At 40.7% G+C, this 24,114-nt stretch overlaps 1 protein-coding gene across 1 annotated transcript in view; it reads left to right on the forward strand.

Moving 5' to 3' along the window:
- The first annotated feature begins 702 nt into the window (after window positions 1-702).
- LOC115369996 (alpha-2-macroglobulin-P-like) overlaps window positions 703-24,114 on the forward strand; it is a 33,786-nt gene continuing 10,374 nt past the window's right edge. The window contains exons 1-25 of the mRNA XM_030066772.1: window positions 703-788; window positions 926-1,106; window positions 1,357-1,513; window positions 1,997-2,049; window positions 4,423-4,443; window positions 4,897-5,062; window positions 5,213-5,297; window positions 5,425-5,572; window positions 5,923-6,046; window positions 6,142-6,254; window positions 6,362-6,529; window positions 11,781-12,011; window positions 12,800-12,863; window positions 14,817-14,962; window positions 16,038-16,187; window positions 17,343-17,486; window positions 17,672-17,762; window positions 17,880-18,045; window positions 18,770-18,995; window positions 19,641-19,767; window positions 20,567-20,688; window positions 20,842-20,893; window positions 21,201-21,284; window positions 22,052-22,228; window positions 23,864-23,939. Coding sequence (XP_029922632.1) covers window positions 703-788; window positions 926-1,106; window positions 1,357-1,513; window positions 1,997-2,049; window positions 4,423-4,443; window positions 4,897-5,062; window positions 5,213-5,297; window positions 5,425-5,572; window positions 5,923-6,046; window positions 6,142-6,254; window positions 6,362-6,529; window positions 11,781-12,011; window positions 12,800-12,863; window positions 14,817-14,962; window positions 16,038-16,187; window positions 17,343-17,486; window positions 17,672-17,762; window positions 17,880-18,045; window positions 18,770-18,995; window positions 19,641-19,767; window positions 20,567-20,688; window positions 20,842-20,893; window positions 21,201-21,284; window positions 22,052-22,228; window positions 23,864-23,939 — 3,158 coding nt within the window. The remainder of the gene's footprint in view (window positions 789-925; window positions 1,107-1,356; window positions 1,514-1,996; window positions 2,050-4,422; window positions 4,444-4,896; window positions 5,063-5,212; window positions 5,298-5,424; window positions 5,573-5,922; window positions 6,047-6,141; window positions 6,255-6,361; window positions 6,530-11,780; window positions 12,012-12,799; window positions 12,864-14,816; window positions 14,963-16,037; window positions 16,188-17,342; window positions 17,487-17,671; window positions 17,763-17,879; window positions 18,046-18,769; window positions 18,996-19,640; window positions 19,768-20,566; window positions 20,689-20,841; window positions 20,894-21,200; window positions 21,285-22,051; window positions 22,229-23,863; window positions 23,940-24,114) is intronic.

Consider the following 24,114-nt stretch of genomic DNA (forward strand, 5'->3'; position numbering starts at 1 on the left):
AGATTTAAACCAAGAGAGCACCAGGCCACGAATACCAATCAAGTCTTGCAGGGGCTTTAACAGCATGGTATGATTGCCTGGGTCAAATACGCCACTCAGATCAAGTAGGGTTTGTTAATGATTTGGTAATGAGGATGATCTTAATGATTTTTGAGTTACAAACAGTTTTGGCTGTGGACAGTGTGTGTTTGTAATTTATCAGACTATGCAAAATGAGATGGAAACCTCAGGTTTTGTGGCGCACCAGTCACGTTTTAATATTCTACTTGCCTGCATCAGCACAGTATCATTTCTGAATCAAGGAATTGAGGTTTTATGCCTGTTTTTTTTTTTTTTTTGTAATTAATGGTGCTACCAAATCTAATGCATTACGGAAGGTAGAATTTACATCGTACGCCAAATCCCAGTAAAAGTAGAAGCCTGGTGCTTTAGTGGGCCGCTTGACAGTGGCAATGTATACAGGTGTATAAATGTGAGGAGAAGTGTCAAAACAAGCTTATATGTCCAGTCAGCTTTTCCTGGATGATCTCAAACATGATCAACTGAATTTAAAACATATAAATTAGATAGATGTATCAAGTCTGCTGTGTAAATGATTTACTTGAATTTAGTGTGTTCAGAGTTTGTGTTTATTGTGGGTGAGGCTTAATGCAGCACAGCCTATTTAACGGAGACTGACTCTGAGGCACACACCAGACAGTCATGGGTCTTCCTGGGATTCAGACATGGCCGTGGATGCTATGTGCCCTCCTAAGTTGGGTGCATGTGGGTCAAGCGAGTCCAGGACCGTAAGTAGACCAGTGTTCTTCCAATGCTATTGTAGTTGTGACCTGCATTAAGGATAGTGTACAGTAACACTCCTCGCATAAGTTTTGCATACTGATGTTGTCCGGTGCTATATGAATGTATGTTTCTGTGGCTATAGGCATTACATGGTAGCCATTCCTGCAGTTCTTGAAGCTGGAGCTGACATCCAATTCTGCGCAAGTCTCCTGCAGCCCAACGAAACTTTGCTCATGACCGTCACTCTGACCTCGCAAGCAGAAAACAGAACCCTGCTCATGGAGGAAGCTGACACAGATGTTCACACCTGTGTTAAATTTAAGGTCACCTCTGCACACAGATCTTGTTTAGCTGTCTTTGTACATTTTTTCCTCCCACATTATTCTTTGAACACTTGAAACCTCAATAGTTGTCCAGGATGTGAAATATACCATTGCTTGGTGAACCTCAACTGCACATTTAGCCACACCATCATGGGTTATCCTCCTTAAGTAAATTAAAAATACTGCAGGTTTTACAGTAATTGTGAACGTTTATGATGACTGGTGTCTGTAAAATCTTTTTCCTTCACAGGTTCCTATGGTGCAAGATGAAGAGGTGCGGAATTTGGAGGTAGAGGTTCATGGCGAGACCTTTCATTCAAAAGAAATCAGGAAGGTGATGATCAGAGCCTATAGTCCCATGACCTTTATCCAGACGGATAAACCAATGTACCTCCCAGGACAAACAGGTAAGTGCATGTTTTACTTCAGTCTCAGCTCGTATACTGCTTGTAGTATGTAGAATGCCACAGGCTCAGAAAAACATGCATACAAAGTACATAGTGTCCCTGTCTTCTACCTCATGCATGCTGGGATAGGCTCCAGCCCCAACCCTGAACTAGTGTACATGGGGTAAAGAAAAGAAATAACATGACTGGTATATAGTGTTGCTATAGTACAGAGGAGATAGTCACAGATCCTGATCAAATTGTGTTTGTTTGACAAAGTATTGATCTAAAATTGGTGTAATACAAGACAGAGACAAACTGAGAAATCATGAAAGATCCTTTGGTCACTTTTCTCTCACCATAGTTTTATCTCACTCTTAAGTTGGATAGTAATGGTGTCAGATCTGAGCAGACAGAAGTATGTAGTTTGGTTGGCTTATTGTGCTTTAATAAAATACATTATTGTGTCAGATTTCTAAAAAAACACATTTAATCTCTTTGCAGTCCATTTCAGAGTAGTTTCAATGGACACCAAGTTCAGACCCGCCAATGAGTTGGTGAGTGTTGGAACCGTTCCTCCTATTTTTTAGACCCCATTTAAAGACCACACTATGAGCATGCATGATGACAGATCAACTTTTTAAATTGTGCCTAGATGAGCTTCACATGGCCAGTATTCTAAAATTGAACCAAAGTTACATAATCAGGCTAAATCTACAGTGGTGTGCCCTTTAGCCTCGGTCATGAGTTTCATCAGTAAGGACAAACAACTCTGTTGACGCACAGTTTTACAATCAGGGTGACTCTAAGTAAACCTGCTGAGTTGAAGGTCCTAAAACAGTTAAATATCTAGATATTTCACTTTTTTCTGAAAATTTAATTTATAGTTGGAAATATTCCTGTGACTGTAATGTTTCAGACTGAAAAATACAGTTAGGTCCATAAGTATTTGGACAGTGGCACAATATTTATAATTTTGCCCTTGCACACCACCACAGTGGATTTGAAATGGAGTAATGAAGATGTGATTGAAGTGTAGACTTTCAGCTTTAATTTAAGGGGTTGAATATAAATATGGCTCTAACTGTTTAGGAATTACAGCCAGTTTTATACATTGTTACCCCATTTTCAGAGGCTCAGACGTAATGGGACAACTATACATCACATGCATGCCTATAATTACAAGGATTATATTCAATATTTGGAGGAAAATCCTTTGCAGTCTATGAAGTCCTGAAGTCTGGAACCCATGGACATCACCAGTTTCCCCCCTTGAGCTGCTCTGCCAAGCCTTCACTGCAGCTCCTTCAGTTGCTGCTTGTTTGTTGATCTTTGGGCCTTCAGTTTGGTCTTCAGCAGGTGAAAAGCAGCTCAGTTGGGTTGACCTCTGGGGACTGACTTGGCCGTTGAAGAATATTCCACTTCTTTGCTCTCAGTAACTTTTGGGCTGCTTTCACAGTATGTTGTGTGTCATTGTCCATCTGCACTGTGAACCGCTGTCCTATCAGTTTTGTAGCATTTGGCTGAATGTGAGCACATAGTATAGCTGTATAAACATCAGAATTCATCCTGCTACTGCCATCAGCACATCATCAATAAACACTAGTGACCCGGTTCCATTGGCAGCCCCACATGCTCATGCCATAACACTGCCTGCACCACACTGGACAGATGATGTGCTCTGCTTTGGGTCATGAGCTGCTCCTTTCATTCTCCACACTTTTCTCTTCCATCATTCTAGTAGTTAATAGTTAATCTTTGTTTCATCCGTCCAAAGAACGTTCTTCCAGAATTGGGCAGCCTTTTTTTTAGATGTTTTTGTAAAGTCTAATCTGGCCTTCTTGTTCTTGAGTGACACCAGTGGTTTGTACCTTGCTTTATACTCCCCTAGATGTTGTGAATGTTTTTTTCTTCACCAGGGAAAGAATTCTTCGGTCATTCACTTTAGATGTCTTCTGTGGTCTTCCAGGCCTTTTGATGTTGCTGAGCTTACAAGTGCCTTCCTTCTTTTTCAGGTTAAACCAAACTGCTGATTTGGCTACTAGTGTGATAGATTTTTTTGCTTTTTGAGCATTATGAATTATGGATATTGTGCCACTGTCCAAATACTTATGGACCTATCTGTATTATGCGCCCCCCGCTTTCAAAAGCCTGTTGATCCTCTAATAGGTTATTCATATTGATATGCAGAGTCCAGAACATGTTGATGGAGATTTGTCATTTAAAAATAAATCAATAAGAAATGACGTGTGTCTGTTTAAAATCAAAATGAGGTATGCAACTTTTTAGAACAAACGACACAAGCAGTTTCCTCACAAAAAGTTTGGCATGAAATTCAGACAAATTTTGGGGACTTTTTGAGGAAATCAGGTCAGTGAAGTCCTTGGTTGACAAAACGAAAACACTTTTTACTGACCTCAGTCCTGCCTAAGAGAAATCCTTGGCACATGATGGACTGCATTTATGGTTTTAACGACAAATATAAGAAGCTAGAAATAAGTTTCAGACTCTGCAGTTGATGTTGGGTGTCTCTGTTGGTGTTGCCTACAAAACACCAAAGTAATGAAAGCTTACCACTAAAGGTGACAAATGGAGAAAAACAAGAATACTGGGCATTGCAGTGGTCACAGATGCCAAAAGAACCCATCTAACTCTTCATCTTGCACTGTATTTCTTTAATGCTGCCTGTGCAATATTTTGTGTTGAGATTGCTGTTGCATTTGAATTCACAGACCCAAATTTTGAGACGATGTCAGAATTGAGAATTGGGTCAATTGCAGTTGCTCAAATAGTCAAGAGAAGATTTGAATTATAAGAAATTAGAAGAAATATTATAAGAAATTGTCATAGGTGAGCACAACTTCAGAAAAAACAACTTCTCATTATGAAGGTCTCATGTTTTTTTGTTTGTTTTGTTTCTCCCCTTGCAGTATAACATCATTGAAATTATGGTAAGGCTCTCTATGTTAAATGTGAAAATATATGCACCATAAATGTATTGGATTGTGATGAGCTGTTTCCAGGTTTGTAATGTGGGAGTAGTTTGTCCTCTTAATTTCTCTGTAGTATAAGTAACTGATATAGTTAGTTTCCCAGTCATTTTAATACAATTTAAATAAAGTGTAGGATCCAAGCTTTCTTTGCATTGTTTTAGCAAACAGAATCTCTTTCACCTTCAGAGTCATCAAGTGCATTTTAATCTTCTTGGAGTGAAATTAACGCTTTTTAACAGCCTTTACAAACTCTCTACATGACAATGAAGTATTGCTGGGCTCTTTGACATGTCTGTGTTTTATACTATACTGTGTTAGCTGTTTAGGTTCAAATAGATGTTTAACAGGAGGTTTACCAAAGTTTAGCCTCTTCCAGTATCATTGCATGCTCTCTCTGCCCCTTCTTTACAGGACCCTTCAAGAAACCGGATTGGACAGTGGCTGAACACCTCATCCGATGGTAAAATAGTGCAGCTCTCTTATTCCTTGAGCTCTGAGGCCCCTGAGGGAGGCTACCAAGTTATTGTGCGGATTGCTGAAAATGAAATATATCATAGTTTCAAGGTTGAGAAATATGGTAAGTTACACTTTTTTTTTTACCTTCCATAACGTGTTGTTATGTATTAGTAAATGGACTGCATTTCTATAGTGCTTTTCTGGTATACTGACCACTCAAAGCGCTTTACAATGCGCTTTGCAATACTAAAAATCATGTTTTTGTTTCCAGTTTTGCCCAAATTTGATGTAAAGGTCAAGGCACCTGAAGAAATAAGCATTGTGCAGGAGGAAGTCGAAGCTGAAATATGTGGAAAGTAAGTATTTTTAAGTAAGTAATTATTTTTCTCTGAATCTAAATGTAAATTAATCTGCAGTTGACAAGTTGTTTACAAATATATATTGAGATTTTTTTTTTTTTTTTTTAACTTACCTTTTTATCAGCTATACATATGGACAGCCTGTGCCAGCCAAAGCTCATATTGAGGTGGTCCGGCCTGTTCGTTATCATGGTTCAATTCTGATTTCTACCCCTAAACAACCAGAGGGAGCCTTTGAAATAAGTGTCCCTTCCTATGAAGAGACAAAACAGGTAGAGTTCTGGTAGCCATCTGTGTTTTCTCCCTGTTGAAAATGCATCCAGGCCAGACATGTAAACAAATATCTATGTATATGTATATCAAATGTATGGACTAGAATAGACCCTAAGAGCATTAAAATCCCCCTCCACTCAAGAAAGAGTTTTCCCTGTGTCTATGTCCCCTAAAATGACCATGACTATAACGATATAAAAGTTTGAGGCCTATTTGCATATTCATAGATCTGCACATTTTTAATGTGAAGAGGGCAAGGTGAAGAGTTACATTTAAGCCATTTCCCCCCACCCGCACACACACACACACACACACACACACACACCCCACCCCCCTTTGCACATTCTAGACAGAGAAGACTGGCTGTGCTACTTTCACCTTCAAAATGTCAACTTTCACAAGACTTGACCAAAAGGTGCTGACAGATAAACTGTACCTTAATGCCAAATTGGAAGAGGAGGGGACAGGCAAGTGTTCATATATTGTATGTCAAACATTTTCAAATAGACAATGTCTTATTTAAAGATATGATATTTGCACTGTTGTAACATGATCGCTTTTCTTGCAGGTACTACGTATGGACATAAACGGCTAACAATATCACTTTCTTATATCATTGGAAAACTATCCTTTATTGACACCCCCAAGCTATATGAACATGGATCAATTGTGGAAGGAAAAGTGAGTGCAAAATATGGTCTTTATGTACTAGTGCATTTCTTTAAACTTGGTCCAAATGCCACTGATAAACCATTTACATTGCTAGTGCATGTTTGTGTTTCCATTAGGTTAAAGCGGTTTACTTCAATGAAACCCCCATTCCTGACTATTCAGTCTACCTGTTTGAGGGTAACAGGTGGTCAGAACGTCGCTTACAAAACCTCACGACTGACAGAAATGGTCTTGCCTCTTTCTCACTGAACACATCCGACTTCAGAGGGGACATCACACTACACGTAAGTAAGACATCAAAACTGCATCTGTTTTCTCAGCATTTGCAGTCACATCATTATTCTTAGGAAGGCAGTGGCATAAACCCAAAAGGTGAGCAGGTGGGGTCACTCACTCATATAAATGATCCCAAGTGGTTTCTAAATATTCTGTTTGACACCCCTGCTGTGGAGGGCATGTATGAGCATTTCTAATTCAGGAGCAACAACTGCTGTTCTCAGTTTACTCGTGTTTCTTCAATGAAAGAAATGGGATCTCGTCAGCTGCTTAACATGGGTATCAAACGATATGGACGGGTCAGAAATTACACAGAAGGAAGAGACTCAGTATTCTGTATGATCATGGGGGCAACCTTATCTGGAGCAACAATCAAAACCTCTGTCTTATCAGCATTGTGCTGTAAAGAGTTTTCTGACATCCAGTCCTTAATGACATTGAGACAGTCAAGGAGAATGGATAACCTATAAGTCTCACTTGTTTTGAATGTGAAATAGAATCATAAGTCATCCGCATATAAATGGTAAGCAATATTAAAGCTATTTATGATATGTCCCAAGAGCATTAACTATATGAAGAACAGTAAGCACCCCAAAACTGAGCCCTGTGGAACACCTCAAGACAGAAGAGAGGCATCAGACACTAAGGGCCCTATCTTGCGCCAGACTCCCTAAACCCGCTATTTGCGGATTTAGGATTTAGGAAGAGGCGTTCCCCCGTAAAAGTTGCTATCTTGTGCACCTCCCGCTATCCGCAAAACACCTCCGCTACCCGCTATATTATGAATAGGTTTGTTTTGGGCGTTACGCCAGTTAAACCAATCAGTGTGCCAGGTGCCATTGCCTTTAAGGGCAGGATGCGCTATCCTAAATCCTAAATCCTAAACCCGTGATGAAGGGCTTCTACTGAGGCTAAAGCAAGTTGGCTTTATATACATATTATATATTATATTATAGGCGAGTTAATTCGGGAGGTGGAGCCACATGTGTCCAAGTGGACGTGTCACAAGGTTGTACTGATTGAGTAAAATCCCCGGGTCACACCACACACACACAAGAGGCAGAGGTGGAACTATGTGTAAACTAATTTATTGACAAGGTAGATTGGGCAAATAAAATATTAAAAATAAAAATATAGCACAGCTGCTGGCTTATGATAAAACAATAAAACGTGCTGGTGTAAGTGTCCAATTAAAACAGTCTTTCCTCTAAACAGTCTATATGAGTAATATACTCAGCCCATTCCGGCGGCGTCCCGGTATCAGTCCGACCGTGTGTGTGGCGAGGCTCCGTCGGGGCGCGCATTGAAGCCGCCTGGACGCGCTCTCCTAACAGCCCAAACTTTAGGGATAGCGGATAGCGGGTGGTCAGGACCACCCGCTATCCGCTTTCCCTAAAGTGTGTGCGCAAGATAGCAACTTTAGGGATAGCGCATGAAACACGCCCACGACGCACCTCCAGGCGCAAATTATGCAGTCGGCATAACGGATAGCGGGTAGCGGGTGGCGCAAGATACCGTTTAGGGATAGCGGAAGCTCCTAAATCCGCAATTTGCGGGTAGCGGGTAGTGGCAGCGGATAGCGGGTGGCACAAGATAGGGCCCTAAGGGCCCTATCTTGCGCCAGACTCCCTAAACCCGCTATTTGCGGATTTAGGATTTAGGAAGAGGTGTTCCCCCGTAAAAGTTGCTATCTTGTGCACCTCCCGCTATCCGCAAAACACCTCCGCTACCCGCTATATTATGCATAGGCATGTTTTGGGCGTTACGCCAGTTAAACCAATCAGTGTGCCAGGTGCCATTGCCTTTAAGGGCAGGATGCGCTATCCTAAATCCTAAATCCTAAACCCGCGATGGAGAGAGGGAGGTAGATTTTCTCAGGGCTTCTACTGAGGCTAAAGCAAGGTGGCTTTATATACATATTATATATTATATTATAGGCGAGTTAATTCGGGAGATGGAGCCACATGTGTCCAAGTGGACGTGTCACAAGGTTGTACTGATTGAGTAAAATCCCCGGGTCACACCACACACACACAAGAGGCAGAGGTCGAACTATGTGTAAACTAATTTATTGACAAGGTAGATTGGGCAAATAAAATATTAGAATAATAATAAAAATATAGCACAGCTGCTGGCTTATGACAAAACAATAAAACGTGCTGGCGTAAGTGTCCAATTAAAACAGTCTTTCCTCTAAACAGTCTATATGAGTAATATACTCAGTCCATTCCGGCGGCGTCCCGGTATCAGTCCGACCGTGTGCGTGGCAAGGCTCCGTCGGGGCGCGCATTGAAGCTGCCTGGGCGCGCTCTTGTAACAGCCCAAACTTCAGGGAAAGCGTGTGCGCAAGATAGCAACTTTAGGGATAGCGCATGAAACACGCCCACGGACACACCTCCAGGCGCAAATGACGGAGTCGGCATAAGGATAGCGGATAGCGGGTGGCGCAAGATACCGTTTAGGGATAGCGGAAGCTCCTAAATCCGCAATTTGCGGGTAGCGGGTAGTGGCAGCGGATAGCGGGTGGCACAAGATAGGGCCCAAAGTCTCCAAAAGAGAAAGTAAGGCTTCTGTCAGTGACGTAGGATGTAAACTAGTCTAATGCTATGTCTGATATGCCCATCCAATCATGTAGCCTCTTTATCAGGATGTGATGGTCTACTGTGTCAATGGCAGAACTGATGTCAAGAAATACTAACACAGGTCAATCACCCACATCAGAGGACATTAAAATTTAAAACCTCCCAGAGGAGCAGTTTCAGTATAGCGCTGTTTAGGAAACCCTGACTGAAATTTATTGTAAATATTGTACCTCTCCAATGCAGTAGTGCGATGATAGGCCATAACCTTCTCCAGGATTCTGGACAAGAATGGGAGTTTGGATATTTGCCTATAATTCTTGGGCAAAGTAGGGTCTGAATTTATTTTCTTTATTATGGGCTAGATAGTAGCATGCTTACAAATTGAAGGGACAAGATGATAGTATTTGAAAGAGTCCAGTGCAGAAGGAGATATAGAGGGGCTGGAGTTAGGCATGCAAGAGCCTGGATGGATACTGGACCTAATAGCCCTTACCTTATCAACAAAGAATGCAAAGAACTTGTTAAAGTCATTATTGAAAAAACATGGTAATGAATGGGGGTTTGGTGAAACAATGCTGTTAACAGTTTCAAACAAGATCTTAGGGGTTTTTTGAAGATGCAATTAAATTGGCAGGGTAGGCAATCTGAGTTTGTTTCACTATTGCATTAAAAGAATTACAGAGATCTTTGAGATGTAGGTGATGTACTTCAAGCCCTGTGGCTTTTCTTAGCCATCCAGCCCTGCAACACTTCTGTCTGGGACTGTGGACAGAAGTGCTGCAGACAGCCCTTGTCCTAGCCTTTAAGGGTGCCTCTTTGTCCAACAGCATGGAGCAATGTTCATGAAAGGGCTGCATCAAAAACTCAACATTGTTCAGAGTTGTATGAAAATCAAAACAAAAGTGCACCAAGGACTAATAAACCATACTGAGTGATAATATGTGAATACAGATTTTTTGGACATGGCAGGTCTGCGTTTACATAAAAATTAAAGAAAATGCATTTTAGATCACTGATCAGTAGGTCCTCGCAGTAGGTCCAGAGTATAATACAATGAAGGACTTAGCTCTAACATATACTTAAATAATACATTACTAATACAGTACAAATGTATTCCATGGCATTCCATGAAGCCATGAATCAAGCATTTAATTTATTGCCACAAAAGGAAGACAAATCATATAGAGCTAGGAACTCCCATACTGCAGGTTTAATAAAACTGAGGACAAAATGAGAACAAAGTGTATCTTTTAGGCACAAATTAATCAAAAGGTGGTAGCAATGTAATTGAAATGAGGAAACAAACTGTATTATGCATGTAAATTATGTTTCAAATATTTTTATTGTGAAGCAAACAATGTATCAGTAGTACAATCTTCTTTGATATACACATTGTCTCATTTCAAATATATAAAAACATAATGTGAAACTTGTAGTATAAATCACAAAATGAGAAAATAAATAAATAAACAATGACTGGGGAGATAAACTACAATAAAAAATAATGAGACCTCTAACTACCTCCCTGTCCCACCCCACCCATGAAGTGCTACTCAGGGCTGTGCTATATCTTGTTTTAAATATGAGATTATTGGTTTTCAAATCTTTTTGAAGTCTTCCATCCTGTCATTAAGAGCATATCGAATCCTCTCCAAATGTAAGGTATCAGTCAATGCAGCTACCCCTAGTAATTGGTGTCTCCTTCGTTTTCCAGTGAAGAAGACAAGTTTTTTCACACATAGGAGGCCGTAGGACAGAAGACGGCGCTGAGTACTCTGCAGGCTCCTAGTGTTCTCTGATGTCCCCAATATAACCGAGAGTGGATCTGATCTTATTGTAGTCTTAAACACCTTTGAAAATAATGAAAATATTGCTGTCCAAAAATCTCCTAATTTGGGGCATAGTGCATAGCTATGACGTAAGTCTGCATCTGCCTTTATGTAACTTGACCCTCAAGTAGTGTAACTTATGCAGGGTTTTAAACTTGATCAAGCAATGCCTAGCGTTCAGAGAGCAAGTGTTGACATACAAGGATACAAGGAAGTTTATTTGTCATTATACAACAGGTTGAATAATGAAATTAAAGTGTGGTTCCCTCTTGATTGATTAATTGATTGATTGTGTAGAAAATAGAATTATTAAGCCTGGAGGAGTTCAGATGGTGCATTTAGTAGTCTCACAGCCTGAGGGAAGAAGCTGCTCTGTAGTCTGGTGGTACGGCAGCGAATGCTTCTGTATCTTTTGCCTGATGGCAGCAGGGTGAACAGGCTGTGGCTGGGGTGGGTGTTTTAGGATGTTTTTGGCTACATACTTCATATGTAGACATACTTCATATGTAGACATACTTCATACATATTGACATACTTCAGGCTTTCCCCCCAGATGTCCTCTGCTATTCCCATACCTAGTTCTGATTCCCAGCCTTTCTTTATGCATTCCGTATTTACTTTTGCTCCTGCAATAAATCGTGTATACATGAGATTGCGTTTCTTTCCACTGTGCAGTCTATCATGCATGTAAATTAATCAAAACACAGGATAGAATTCTCATGCCCAAATTAGCTTCTTGTTACTATAGCATTTCTATTTTTGTCATCTGGATGTGCTTGCAGGGCAAGAGAACTTTATCAGTGCTGTTAAAAAAAAATCCATTTTCTTTTCTTCTTTTCTTCTTCCAGGTTGGTGCCAAACCGGCTATGGACTACCATGAATACAGGACTCCACACCATGAGTCAGGGACACACACCCTGTCATTGGTCCAGGCCTCCACACCTGATACTGCATCAGTCAGCTCCCTGGAGGTGAAGAGAAACGACGAGACACCACTTCCTTGTGACAAAAAAGAGCCAATCTCTATCAAGTACACTATAGTTGGAGAGACGCAGGGCTCTGTGGATGTGATTTATCTGGTGAGTGTGTCTGATGTTGTGTGTTTGATGTGTTTGACTCCTGTGTTGGCTGATTGCATAACACTAACAACAGCCAAGTTATAGCACCAAGCTTTTATTAGAAGAAAAGTCTTATAATGGCTTGTAGATTCATACTTTTAAATTTTAAACATCTTTGAAGGAATAATTTATTTATGAGGGTAGGTCAGGTATTTACGTAGTTTCAGGTCAGAAACTACATATTGATACTTCAGAGTGATTTTTAATGGTTTAGTGATTTTAGGAGTTTTCAGCCCCCCTGTTGACAAACAGTCACAGGAAGCAGTGATGTGTTGATTCCCAAAATGTTTCGTTGTCATGGGTGGATGGTGGAGGACCCAAATGCAGGAGCAAGCAGGCAAAAACGCTCAATGGCAAACAAAAATATATTTAATAAACTCACAGGTAACGCAGGAAACACGGGGAATGCAGGCAGGAAAGACAAGACAATGAACAGACAAGGAACAGCACTCAAAACAGGACTTAAATACACAAGAACTAATGAGCAAACAAGACACACCTGGGGAAGGGGCTGGAGCACAAGACAGGAGAACACAGAGGATAGGCTGAGGGAAATACTGGGATAATTACCAGACACAGGGCAGGTGAGGAACTGGGAGGGGCAAAGGAAGGAAACACAGGGAAACAGAAAAACATTAGTCAAACCTATAATCCAAAAACATATAAAACATGAAACCATGACATTCGTGACAGATTGGTAAAGCTTTGACTCATATTTTGTTTCATTCTCTTAAAATTTATCTCTCCAGATCTTATCTAGAGGTGTCATTGTCAAGCAAGGACACGTGGAAGTCGAAGTGCAAGATGATCCAGGTAGGTAAAGACAGTTGCTTTGATGATGAGTTACTAATGAACCTCTTTCCATAAAGTCCTAATCTATATAAAAATATAACCCTAACTCTAACCCAATCTACCTTGTCAATAAATTAGTTTACACATAGTTCCACCTCTGCCTCTTGTGTGTGTATGTGGTGTGACCTGGGGATTTTACTCAATCAGTACAACCTTGTGACACGTCCAATTGGACACATGTGGCTCCACCTCCCGAATTAACTCGCCTATAATATAATATATAATATGTGTATATATATATATATATATATATATATAAAGCCAACTTGCTTCAGCCTCATGTGAACCCCTGAGAAAATCTACCTTCCTCTCTCCATATCTCTCTCTAAATCCTAAATCTCTTAGGATTTAGGATTTAGGATAGCGCAGCCTGCCCTTAAAGGCAATGGCACCTGGCACACTGATTGGTGTAATTGGCGTAACGCCCAAAACACGCCTATGCATAATATAGCGGCTAGCGCAGGTGTTTTACGGATAACGGGAGGTGCGCAAGATAGCAACTTTTGCGGGGGAACGCCTCTTGCACAATGCTAAATCCCTAAATAACGGGTTTAGGGAGTTTGGTGCAAGATAGGGCCCTTAGTTCCTGGTAGGGTCACCCAAGGCAAAGTGGTCTCAGGTAAGGGACAGACTAAAAGCAATTCAGAAGACCCTGTGTAGCCTCAGGGCAAAGAAATAGGGACCTTGCACTGACTGCACATGAGGCCACAATAAAAAAATCATACCCAGATTGTGGATGGCATTTTTAATATTATGATAGGCTGCCAAGACCTGACAGGGAAGGGGTTACTGGAATTTCACGGGCCAGTTACAAAGATCTCAGATTTTGCTTTCTGAATGTAGAGAAAATTCTGGGATTACCAACATTTAATATCAGCGAGACAAGACATAGCTAATACTCATTGTCCAGACATGGAGCTAGGCATTATCCACATGGCAGTGAAATGGAATATTGTGCTTACCAATAATATGAGCCAAGGAGAGTGTTACAATTGGCCCTATAGTTCGATTGTCTCTTGCATTATCCAAAGTATTACATAGTTCAGGACAGCTTGAACCGCTAAGCAGAGGACAGATAAAGCAGGCGCCAGATGTACTTTCTCTATCTTGTTAGTTAGGTCTGTTGCATTAGATACACGCCCAGTCAACATTCACACACATAGCATCACACATTCTAGAAACAAGGCATGGACAGTGGTTGGCCTGTCCATGTCCGGGTAACTGGGCAATTATTCTCGGTTGCGTCTAAAAGTCCAACCTATGTACGGGGCAGGCCCAGCCCAAGAACATAAATGTGTATCATTTCCTGATATCGGGGCTCTTTCCTGACTGAGATCCTGCGGGAGCTCTGTCACACTGAGACCAGCGCAGCGATGCTTTATATGTGACCATAATAAATATTGCATCAGAAAATTGAAGACTGACTCCAGTCTGTTCCTGGGCTTTCAACAAAAGAATCAGGAGCTAACAAGAGCATGCAGATAACAGTAAGGGGGCCAGAACTGACCCTTGGGGAACTCCAGAGGACAAGGGGGACAGAGGGGAAGAGGATTCTCATTTCAACATAAAAATGTATGTCAGTGAGGTAGGCGTGCACCCAGTCCAGGACTGAATCCCTAATTACAAGGTTATGAGCAACTGTGTCAGAACTCAAAGGAATGCCACTAGAATCAGTGGCAAGCACAAGATCAGCGTTTTCAAAGACTTTAGAAATGGAATCATAGATTAGTCTGTACAGTAGCTATGGAGAACAAGAACATTTGGCCAAGTGAATTTTATATTGCAGCTGTAAAGTTGTAGCTTGCAGCTTTAAATGTCGCATTTGTTAGAGAGGAACTGAACCAATGGAAGACTTGATCATAACTAGTGAATATTAAATCTGGTTTGATGACACCAGTTGGTTTGCTTTTGCAGTGACTTCTGGTGAGGTCTCCTTTGATGTCAAAGTGTCTCCAGACATGGCACCACTGGTCCAGGTTGTTGCATATGCTGTTCTTCCCAGTGAGACTGTGATTGCCCAAAGTGCTGACTTCTCGACCGAGAAATGCTTCAGTAACAAGGTCAGTGTCAGCAGAAGAGGTGTCGACAGAGGTCTGGTTTCATGTTTCGACTAAGACTGATAACTCGCTTTGCTAATACATCAGGCTATATATCAGGCTGACATTGGGATTTTCTTTTTTTAAAAAAAAGTGCATACTGGTCATTCAGTGCCATTCATCTCTGATATGATGAACATGATGCAGTTTGTTCAACTATGCCTGTTGCAGAATTGATCAGTACTACACTGTTTGTCTGTGTGAAGCCCCTAACCTCAGCTAATTCTAATGAGACATTTTGATCAAATTCCACTCAAGAGTGTATTGATATTTCATTATTACTTGTTACAGTTTTTGGAATTCTGGGTTTTTAAGTTTTAGAGAGCCATTAACTACATGTATATTATTTTTTGTTATTACTATTTTGATCTTTGATGTCCCATGATGATCTAAATGCTGTTTCAGCGGCTTTTCCACCTTGTTAATGATAATTCTGGAGGCAGTGAATGCTTGCAATTATGTCCATTTTGGGGGGGATGAACATTGTCCGATTTATAGATATTGAGATATTGGTTTACTTGTAATATTATAGTGCATATATAAATTCATTGTGTCAGCTAGTGGCAGTTTCAGTCCAAAATTATTGATAGTGTCCTTCAAAAGTCTTTTATCACCTCTTGAACTAAACTTTAAAGAGAGTGAGAGCTGAACCATGCCCACTGACTGCTGTGAGACAGAAAAAAAAGAGTGCAGTACAGTCTTTTGGCCAAAGGGGGCAGTGCTGAGCACTGGCCAAACAGAGTAGCAATATGGCAGTAATTTGGGGCTGAATGCTATAAAATGATCAAAACATTTGATTCCATATATTTACCAGAAACTGGCCTGTCAATGTCATCGTTACATTCTCATTGTTACACGGTTATCTCTGCTTCAACTTAAATGTCAGCTTAATGTAGTAAAATGGGACGTAGCTGACATGAGGTGACTAAGCACAGTATCTAAGGGATAAAAGCCCTAAGGCCAGGGTGGTGCCTGTGTGTGTGTGTGTGTGTGTGTGTGTGTGTGTGTGTGTGTGTGTGTGTGTGTGTGTGTGTGTCAGGTGTCGTTGGAGTTTAATCCGTCCTCAGCTGTCCCGGGAGAGGAAAACTTCCTACAACTGTTGGCCAAGCCACACTCTCTGTGTGGCATCAGTGCTGTAGACCAGAGCGTCCTCATCAAGGAGTCAGGGGAGAAGCTGGATGCAGACAAGGTAACCGCTAGAATAAACTGCATAAACTAAATAAACTGAATAAACTCTTTTTTTTTTTTCACTGTTTTGCCATCATGATCCTCTGCATCGTCATTCAGCCAGAGGTTACAGAGTGAGACTCATAACTTGAAGGTTGTCAGCTTGGAGGAAGTTCATGAGTAATGCTCTCCTTGTATATTGAGAGCATTACTCATGATATCATGCAAGCTGCAGTGACAGTCAGCTTCAAGTAGGCTTTCCTAATCTTAATAGCTACAGTTGGTCTGCAATCTGGATGCAGCAATATGGGGAAGCTGCTGGTGGGAAATAGAGTCTTTATTTATGCCAAATCTGAGTTATAATTGTTTGGTTGGGAGTTAGGTGGAAGATATCAAGGCATGCACAGTAATGCTTTCTGTGTCAGACACATAAGAGAAAGTGCTAGATCTTGAAAACAGTCTTAAGTTGGAAGAAGCTGAGTTCTTCTGTTCTTCAAACTTAAGGGAACTGTCAAATATCTCACCCAAGTTTCTAACAAGTGGTCTTACAAAGAGAGATCTGCAAGGTTCTGGGAGGTGAGACAGCCTGGAGACAATCTCAATTTTTGTGCCAACCATTTAGTGTGTTTAAACCTCACAGAGAACACGGACTGTTCTGGAGATCAAAACAGTACATTTTATTAGCAGCACTTTGTATTTTTTGTACTCTACAACTCAACTCAACTCAACTTTTTTGTACAGGTGAGTGTACAGGTGACTGCAATTGCATTTCGTGCGGTCCAAGGTGCAGACGAAATAGCAGTATACAGCAACAAAGTAACAATATACAACATATAGTATATACAACAATATACAATATATTCCATCAGGCAGGAGGTCCTTTCGAACATCCAGCCTGATGGAAGAGGGTCCGACCATCTGTGTGAGGGGTGGGAGGGGTTCTTGAAGATGTCTCCACAGCAGTGGTTCCCAACCCAGTCCTCAAGGACCCCCTATCCTGGAGGTTTTTGTTTCAGCTCTACTCTTTCACACCTGATCCATTTAAGGACCTCATGCTGATTGGCTGAAACAGATCTACCTGAAGAGGGCATGCATGAAGGTGCAAGGGCCTTAATTGGATCAGGAAACAGGAAAACACTTGGCAGTTCAAAGCAGTGACCCTTATCTTTCTTTTCAGATGTTTGATTTGCTGCCTGTGAAGAAATTGTCCCATTTTCCACAAGAGGTTGAAGATGCTACATCATGTTTGCCTGTGAGAACAAAGAGATACGTTATTCCAAGACCTGACAGAGATGACAAAGATGCTTACACAGTTTTCCAGGTACTTTTTATGCCACAGTGGGCACATCATATCAGCACTCTCTATCTATCAATCTATATATGTGTGTGTGTTTGTGTGTGTATACATATTCACAGGACAGTTGTAAAAGAGATTTTTAATCTCAATGAGCCTTTACAGGTTAAGTAAAAAATGAAGAAACACATAAATGTTTTTGGTTTATCTAGAATTTGGGGATGAAGATGGCAACAAATTTGGTTATCAGAACACCTTCTTGTGTAACATATAAGGGAAGAGAATATTACTATGGCGGCAATGGTAAGGTTTCTTTCTTTTGTTGAAGGTTAACCAGCATAATTCCATTTAAGTTCATTGTGATATTGTTGCTCCTGGTTACTGGCTGAGTAATATCTGAATATTATCTGGTTTCTTCAGTTATTGCTTATAGATATCACGCCACCCCACAACTAGTTGCGAACAGAATGGCTGAGCCAGAAGTGTCGATTACTCTTTTTAGTAGTGAACAGTCATCTCCTCCAGTGATAGAAACAGTCCGCACTTTCTTCCCTGAGACTTGGATATGGGACCTTGTGGACGTCGGGTGAGTTCCTATCATCCCTCTTGACCAAAGAGGTGCTATATAATGCCAGAGAGAGTTTTTTTTCAGGCTTGTACCATAGCAGACCTCTAAAGAACTCTTTTAGAAAGTTTCTCTGGGGCAACAAGCTCAAATGGTTCAGTACACACACTTTGTGGAACTATAAATGAAAACATTCAAGAACACATGGAATGCAGAATTCAAACAACTGATTGAAGTAACTGCCATATAATGGCTCAGGATTACAAAATGCTTAAAAAGAAGCTTTATTAGTAAATGAAGAAATGCACCAGGAATTTCTAACTGGAGAGAGAGACAGGAAAGGCAGAAGAGAGAGAGGGCATGACATGCAGCAAATGGCCCAGGCTGAAAATTGTCTCATGTATTCTGATCTAGATTGAACAGGATCTGGATTTCCAAATGTCGCCTTGGACTTCTTTTAATAGCTCTCGATGTGGCCATCTGCTGGACAAATAATAGTTAATTTGGTCATGGAAGAGCCTTTTCTCCATCTGTAAACTTATGAAGTTAATTTGTCATTGGACACAATAACACCAGGTGCATTTCTTGGTTTTTTATGATTGGAGAAATCTCATTGGCAGCTGATCCATCAGGCTGCAGAGTGGCTTCTTCTTTGGTGGTGTGGTAAAGTGACTGATGCAACCGAAACAGCAACAGTGCAAATAATCCCCAGTAAGTGTGTGTCTCTGTGCACCTGTTAAACCAGAGAGACTGGATCCAAGGATTTGCCCCTCACTGTCCCGGACACCATCACCACCTGGGAGACGGAGGCTTTCTGCTTGTCCCCTCAGGGTTTTGGTCTCGCTCCTCGTAAAGAGTTCACTGTCTTCCAGCCCTTCTTCCTCGAGCTCAGCCTGCCCTACTCCATCATCCGGGGGGAGCACTTTGAGCTCAAGGCAACCGTTTTCAACTACCTGACCAGCTGCATCATGGTAATGAAGCCCTTTACACTGACAGTGCATGATCTATTCAGTCAGCACTGGTTTTATTTCAGTTTTTGTTTTTTTTGTTTTTTAACCAGGTATGATGGAGTTGGTCTGATTGCATATTTATTAATTACATGGAATCAATCCGTGCTGCACTAGTTGTCAATGGGAAGCCCAGAAAATCCTGATGTGATTTTAATGGGACATTTTATTATTTTTGGACTCCACATGAAGTATGAATGAATATTATTTCTTATTATTATTATTGCTATCTCAGGGGTAAGAGAGTGTTTTAGTGTCCTGTGATCTAAATGGTGATTGATTTTGAGTTTCTTCTGAATACTTGATAATTTAATGTGTTTTCTGACACAAACATTTTCAGATTTAAACATCTTCAATACTGGCATATAAGTCACTATCAGAAAAAAATATCCATTGATATCAGTCAGCCTTCTAAACCGATATAAGTCAAATTGTATGCTCTCTTCACCGGATGCCATTTTATTTATTTATTCAGTCATTTTATGTCCCCACTGTAAGCTGCATTCTAGACCTATTATTTAATTTGATCTTATTTTTTTTTATTTTTCCATAATTTGTTTCTATCATGCAGTTCCAGTCTAAGATCTGACTAGTGTGTCTCTTGGCCAGGTGACTGTGACCCCAGCCCCCTCTGTAGAATACACCCTCACCCCCCTCTCTGGTGACAAGTATTCATCCTGTCTGTGTGCCAGTGAACGCAAGACCGTCAGCTGGACGATGGCACCCAGTGTCTTGGGTGAGGCCAGACCTTCACACCTTCATTTCACTGAACACTCAAACTTGAGGGGGAAGCAGGATCCATTTTTCTTTATTTTACCTGTGTTATCTTGATTTGCTTGACCTGAAAGACAAGTCAGGGATTAGGCAATATGCCAGAAAATGTGATGACACAGCAATAGTCAGTGCTGTGATCCTAGTTATTATGTCCATGACATGATATTATTGGTGGTTTTGATTTACATCTTTCCTCTTTTCTTTTATCAGTCATTTGGTACAGAAATTGAACATTTCCTGCATTGAGTCCTGCTTGAAGCTGATTGACATTGACTTCAGTGCCTAAGTCAGGGGTATTTCTGACTCTGGTTAAAAAGTACCTTTTGTCTCAGTTTGTAGTCCTTAGAGCACAGTTGCCTCAAATTTGCGATGATTTACTTTGCATGCGTTTCTGCTGCCTCTTATTTTGTTCCAGGATATACATATAGAATCAGTGAGAGCACTTCAGTCAGCTCAGCAGTAAAACTTCATCACTAAAACATCATGAGCAGAATTACAGTGTACATTGGTCATGGCCTCACAGTGCCATACAGTATCACTGTCAACACAGCATGACCATGTAAACACATGAAATAGACCACAGAACGGATCCTTTTTTATTCCTTGCATTATTTCATTTATGATCTTTTTTTGTCGAATGAATTTTTACACCATCTCACTCACAAAATATGTTGACTTTGTTAGATTCTCCAGAATCTTTCAATTAAATATCAGATGCAGAGAGACTTTATATTTTCTGTCTATGTCTATCTTTCTTTTAGGAGCTGTGAATGTGTCTGTGAGTGCAGAGGCTGTGACATCTGATGTTTCATGTAACAATGAGATTGTGAGCGTACCAGAGAGAGGTCGCATCGATGTGGTCACGCGCTCTCTCATAGTAAAGGTAGGTGCCTTGAAATCAAGGTGACAATTCAGTTCAGTGTTCCTGCAATATTAGTCTTTGTTGCATTTGAGAGAGGTGAAACTGAATTTGACTGACAGCCTTGACATGACAGATATGACCACTGAAGTTATTTTCCGTCTCCTTTCTTTTCAGCCTGAGGGAACTGAGGTCACAAAGGCCTACAACTGGTTGCTTTGTCCAAACGGTCAGTATGGTTTAGACCAGGCATTAAATGCAATAATGGTGGATTGCAATTTAGCCATTCACTGCTCCTCACATGTAACTTCATTTCATTTACCAAACAGAAGAAAGAACCCTTTGGTTCTCAAAGGAGTTTGCTCTAAAACTGTTTTGTGGCCAGCAAAATTTGGATGGCAATGAATCAGAGATCAGCTTCATTGAAATAACATGGTTGATGCAGTACTAACCTGTTCTTGTCTTAACTCTCTCTGACATTTTATATTCCTGTTCTCATGCTCAAATAGTTTTTTCCTTTTGCTCTCTTCAACTAGGAGAGACTTTGACAGCAGAAAAGGATTTAGACCTGCCTGAGAACATCATTCCTGAATCTGCACATGGTTCACTGTCAGTCTTGGGTAAAGTCATTTAACTTAATTTAAATGTTGCTTTGCTACAGTTGCACAGTGACATTCTCACGCTGGTGCTTATTTCACCTGTAGTAATGTGTTTTACACAGCGCTCAAATGTAACTGAGTGCATTTACTCAAGTACTGTTCTTAAGTATAATTTTGAGGTACTTATACTTTACTTGAGTATTTCCATATTACACTACTTTCTATTTCTACTCCACTACATTTCAGAGGGAAATGTTGTACTTTTTACTTCACTACATTTACTTGATAGCTTAAATAACTAGTACTTTGCAGATGTAGATAGTTAATACAAATTATAAACCAGCTAATACATTGTTTATTTTTAGAAGTTAAACTACCCTGCAATATATGTGTAAATAAAATTAGCTCCATTTTTACCAAATGCAACATTTAATTGATTAAAACATTAATGCATCAATAATTAATGTCCAATAAAACAATATATGATTCTGAAAAGGGCCACACAGCATTAACGCTGTCCGGAGGAGTTACCACAGTTATCTTTTGTCAGTTGCAGTCTAGGATATTTTACATGAAAAATAAAAGCATACCCCAGGTGAGAAATGTTTTGTCAAGCAAATTTATGCATTTTAAATGAAGTACTACAAAATTTGGATGGATCAACATCACAAATCAGTACTTGTACAAGTCAGTACTTGTACTTCTGTCCTCCAGAGGTAGCGCTCCTTCATTCATTACCATCAGGCTACTTATGTGTCTGGTCTTGAAGAGTCAGTGTTTTTCTGCAGGTGACATCCTGGGCCGGGCCCTCAATAACCTGGATGGGCTGCTGAGGATGCCATACGGATGTGGGGAGCAGAACATGGCACTCCTGGCCCCCAATATCTACATCCTCGAATACCTGACGAACACAAATCAAATGACCAAAGCCATTAAGGAAAAGGCAACTGGCTTCCTAAACAGCGGTGAGCGTTTATTTCTCTGAGAGTGCAATGCAGAACTGACGTTGCACAACCCCGTGTATTAAAATGATATTTTACTTTGGTGAACATTTTCATAGAGTTCTTAAAGCATTTTCACATTCGTGTACAGTGGTTATGTGCATTCACCATCATCATTTGGGTGTTTTCTTACTGTACCTGTACCAACTGCATTCAAGTAGGACTCAGACAAAGGGTCAAGGTAACAGGCAGGTAGATCAACAATAAACTGGCAAGAATAAAGTAGATGTGGCCAAGTACCCAAAAATGATCAGTTAACCATTTGCATTCAAAAGTATCTAAAAATACCAGAAAGAATGAAATGTGCATGGGCTGTATAACTGTTGGAGCACTTTTGCTTTTATTTTTTCTTTTTGCATTTGGGGGGCTTTGTGGTGCCTTTGTGCTAACTGTATAAGTAGTTTTGGGCAACTGTTTGAGGCCTTTGGGGTACTTTTAGGCACATTTGTGTAACTGACGAGCAAATTTGGGCTAAAACCCTGCGCGACCCTGAGTGTGATGTTATACAACTGTACGATCCCGAACCACCTCAAATCTGTTTATTACAGGATGTTTCAGAATGGTAAGTTATGTTTGTTAAAGATGTTGTAAATGTGTTGTGAGCTTGTTGACCTGGGACTGGAGGCTGACTGGCTAAGTTCGTAAGCTTGTGAGCTTGCTGCCTGGGGAGGGAAGGCGGGCTGTGGGCGGAGTCACCATCCTCATGACATTATCAATTAGCGGAAGTGCCATCCGCTCATTTTACAGGGACAGTTTCAAAAAACGGGCTGCGTGGACTTCTCCATGTATCACAGGTTTAATGCATGGAACAGTATTTATGTGGCCTCAAGACCTTCCCTATCATGAAAAAACAACGAAAATTGCATTTTTCATGCCATGGGGCCTTTCAGGGTACTTTGTAGTAATTTATAAGAGCGGTGAGTTATGCTAACAAACCCAACAGTGCTCCTCTTATTATGTTTGAATTTCAAGTTTAATCTAGAGCCCAAAATCACTGTTTAGTCTCACAAGGCCCACAAGTTGACAGAAAAAAAACAGGACACCCCCTGACTTAATCCACATAGCAGGCAAGAAAAAAAACAATACAATACAAAACAAAAAACAAAACACACAGGTGGAAAAAAATGGAAATCTTGAAGACCACAGAGAGAGGAGACACACTTCCTTGCCAAACAGGTGTGTGCATCATCATGAACATGCTACACTGCTCAGACAAAGCTAACAGAATGTGGAAGTCAAGAGCACTGTGAGGGTCTCAGCAAAATGGCTGCTGTCACAGGACTCCAGGAGGTCATGTGGTCTGGGTAAAACTGTGCAAATGTGCATGTTGATGGAGATCTGTGAAGGGAATACCCCTAAATGTAACCCAGGAGGTATAAACACTTGTGGTAGAATGAAATCTGACATCAAGCGGCAATGGAAGGCACCTCCACTTGGACAAAACATAGGAGAGCAGAGTAGCAGCTTCTCTGACAGCCTCTGCAGCGAGCTGAAGGCCATCTGCGGTCTCTGGAGTTCTAACCATTTGAATTTGGCAGTTTCACTGAATGTACCTCTTGATTATAATTTCAAGATAATCATGTTTTCAACTTCATGCAGGTTACCAGAGGCAGCTGAACTACAAGCATCAGGATGGTGCTTACAGCACATTTGGATCAGGATCAGGGAACACATGGTGAGAGTTAACATACTGTGCATCCGAAATACAACCTGTTGTCACAAAACACTAAAACTGAACATACCGTATTTCACCAATTAATCGCCCGGGTGTTTAATATGCAAAATGAACTTGGACCCCAGGCGTTTAAAAGAACCAGGCGGCTATTCACTGCAGACCTTTATTTTTGCAC

This window comes from Myripristis murdjan, chromosome 13 (assembly GCF_902150065.1).
Source record: "Myripristis murdjan chromosome 13, fMyrMur1.1, whole genome shotgun sequence".
NCBI classification, from domain to species: domain Eukaryota; kingdom Metazoa; phylum Chordata; class Actinopteri; order Holocentriformes; family Holocentridae; genus Myripristis; species Myripristis murdjan.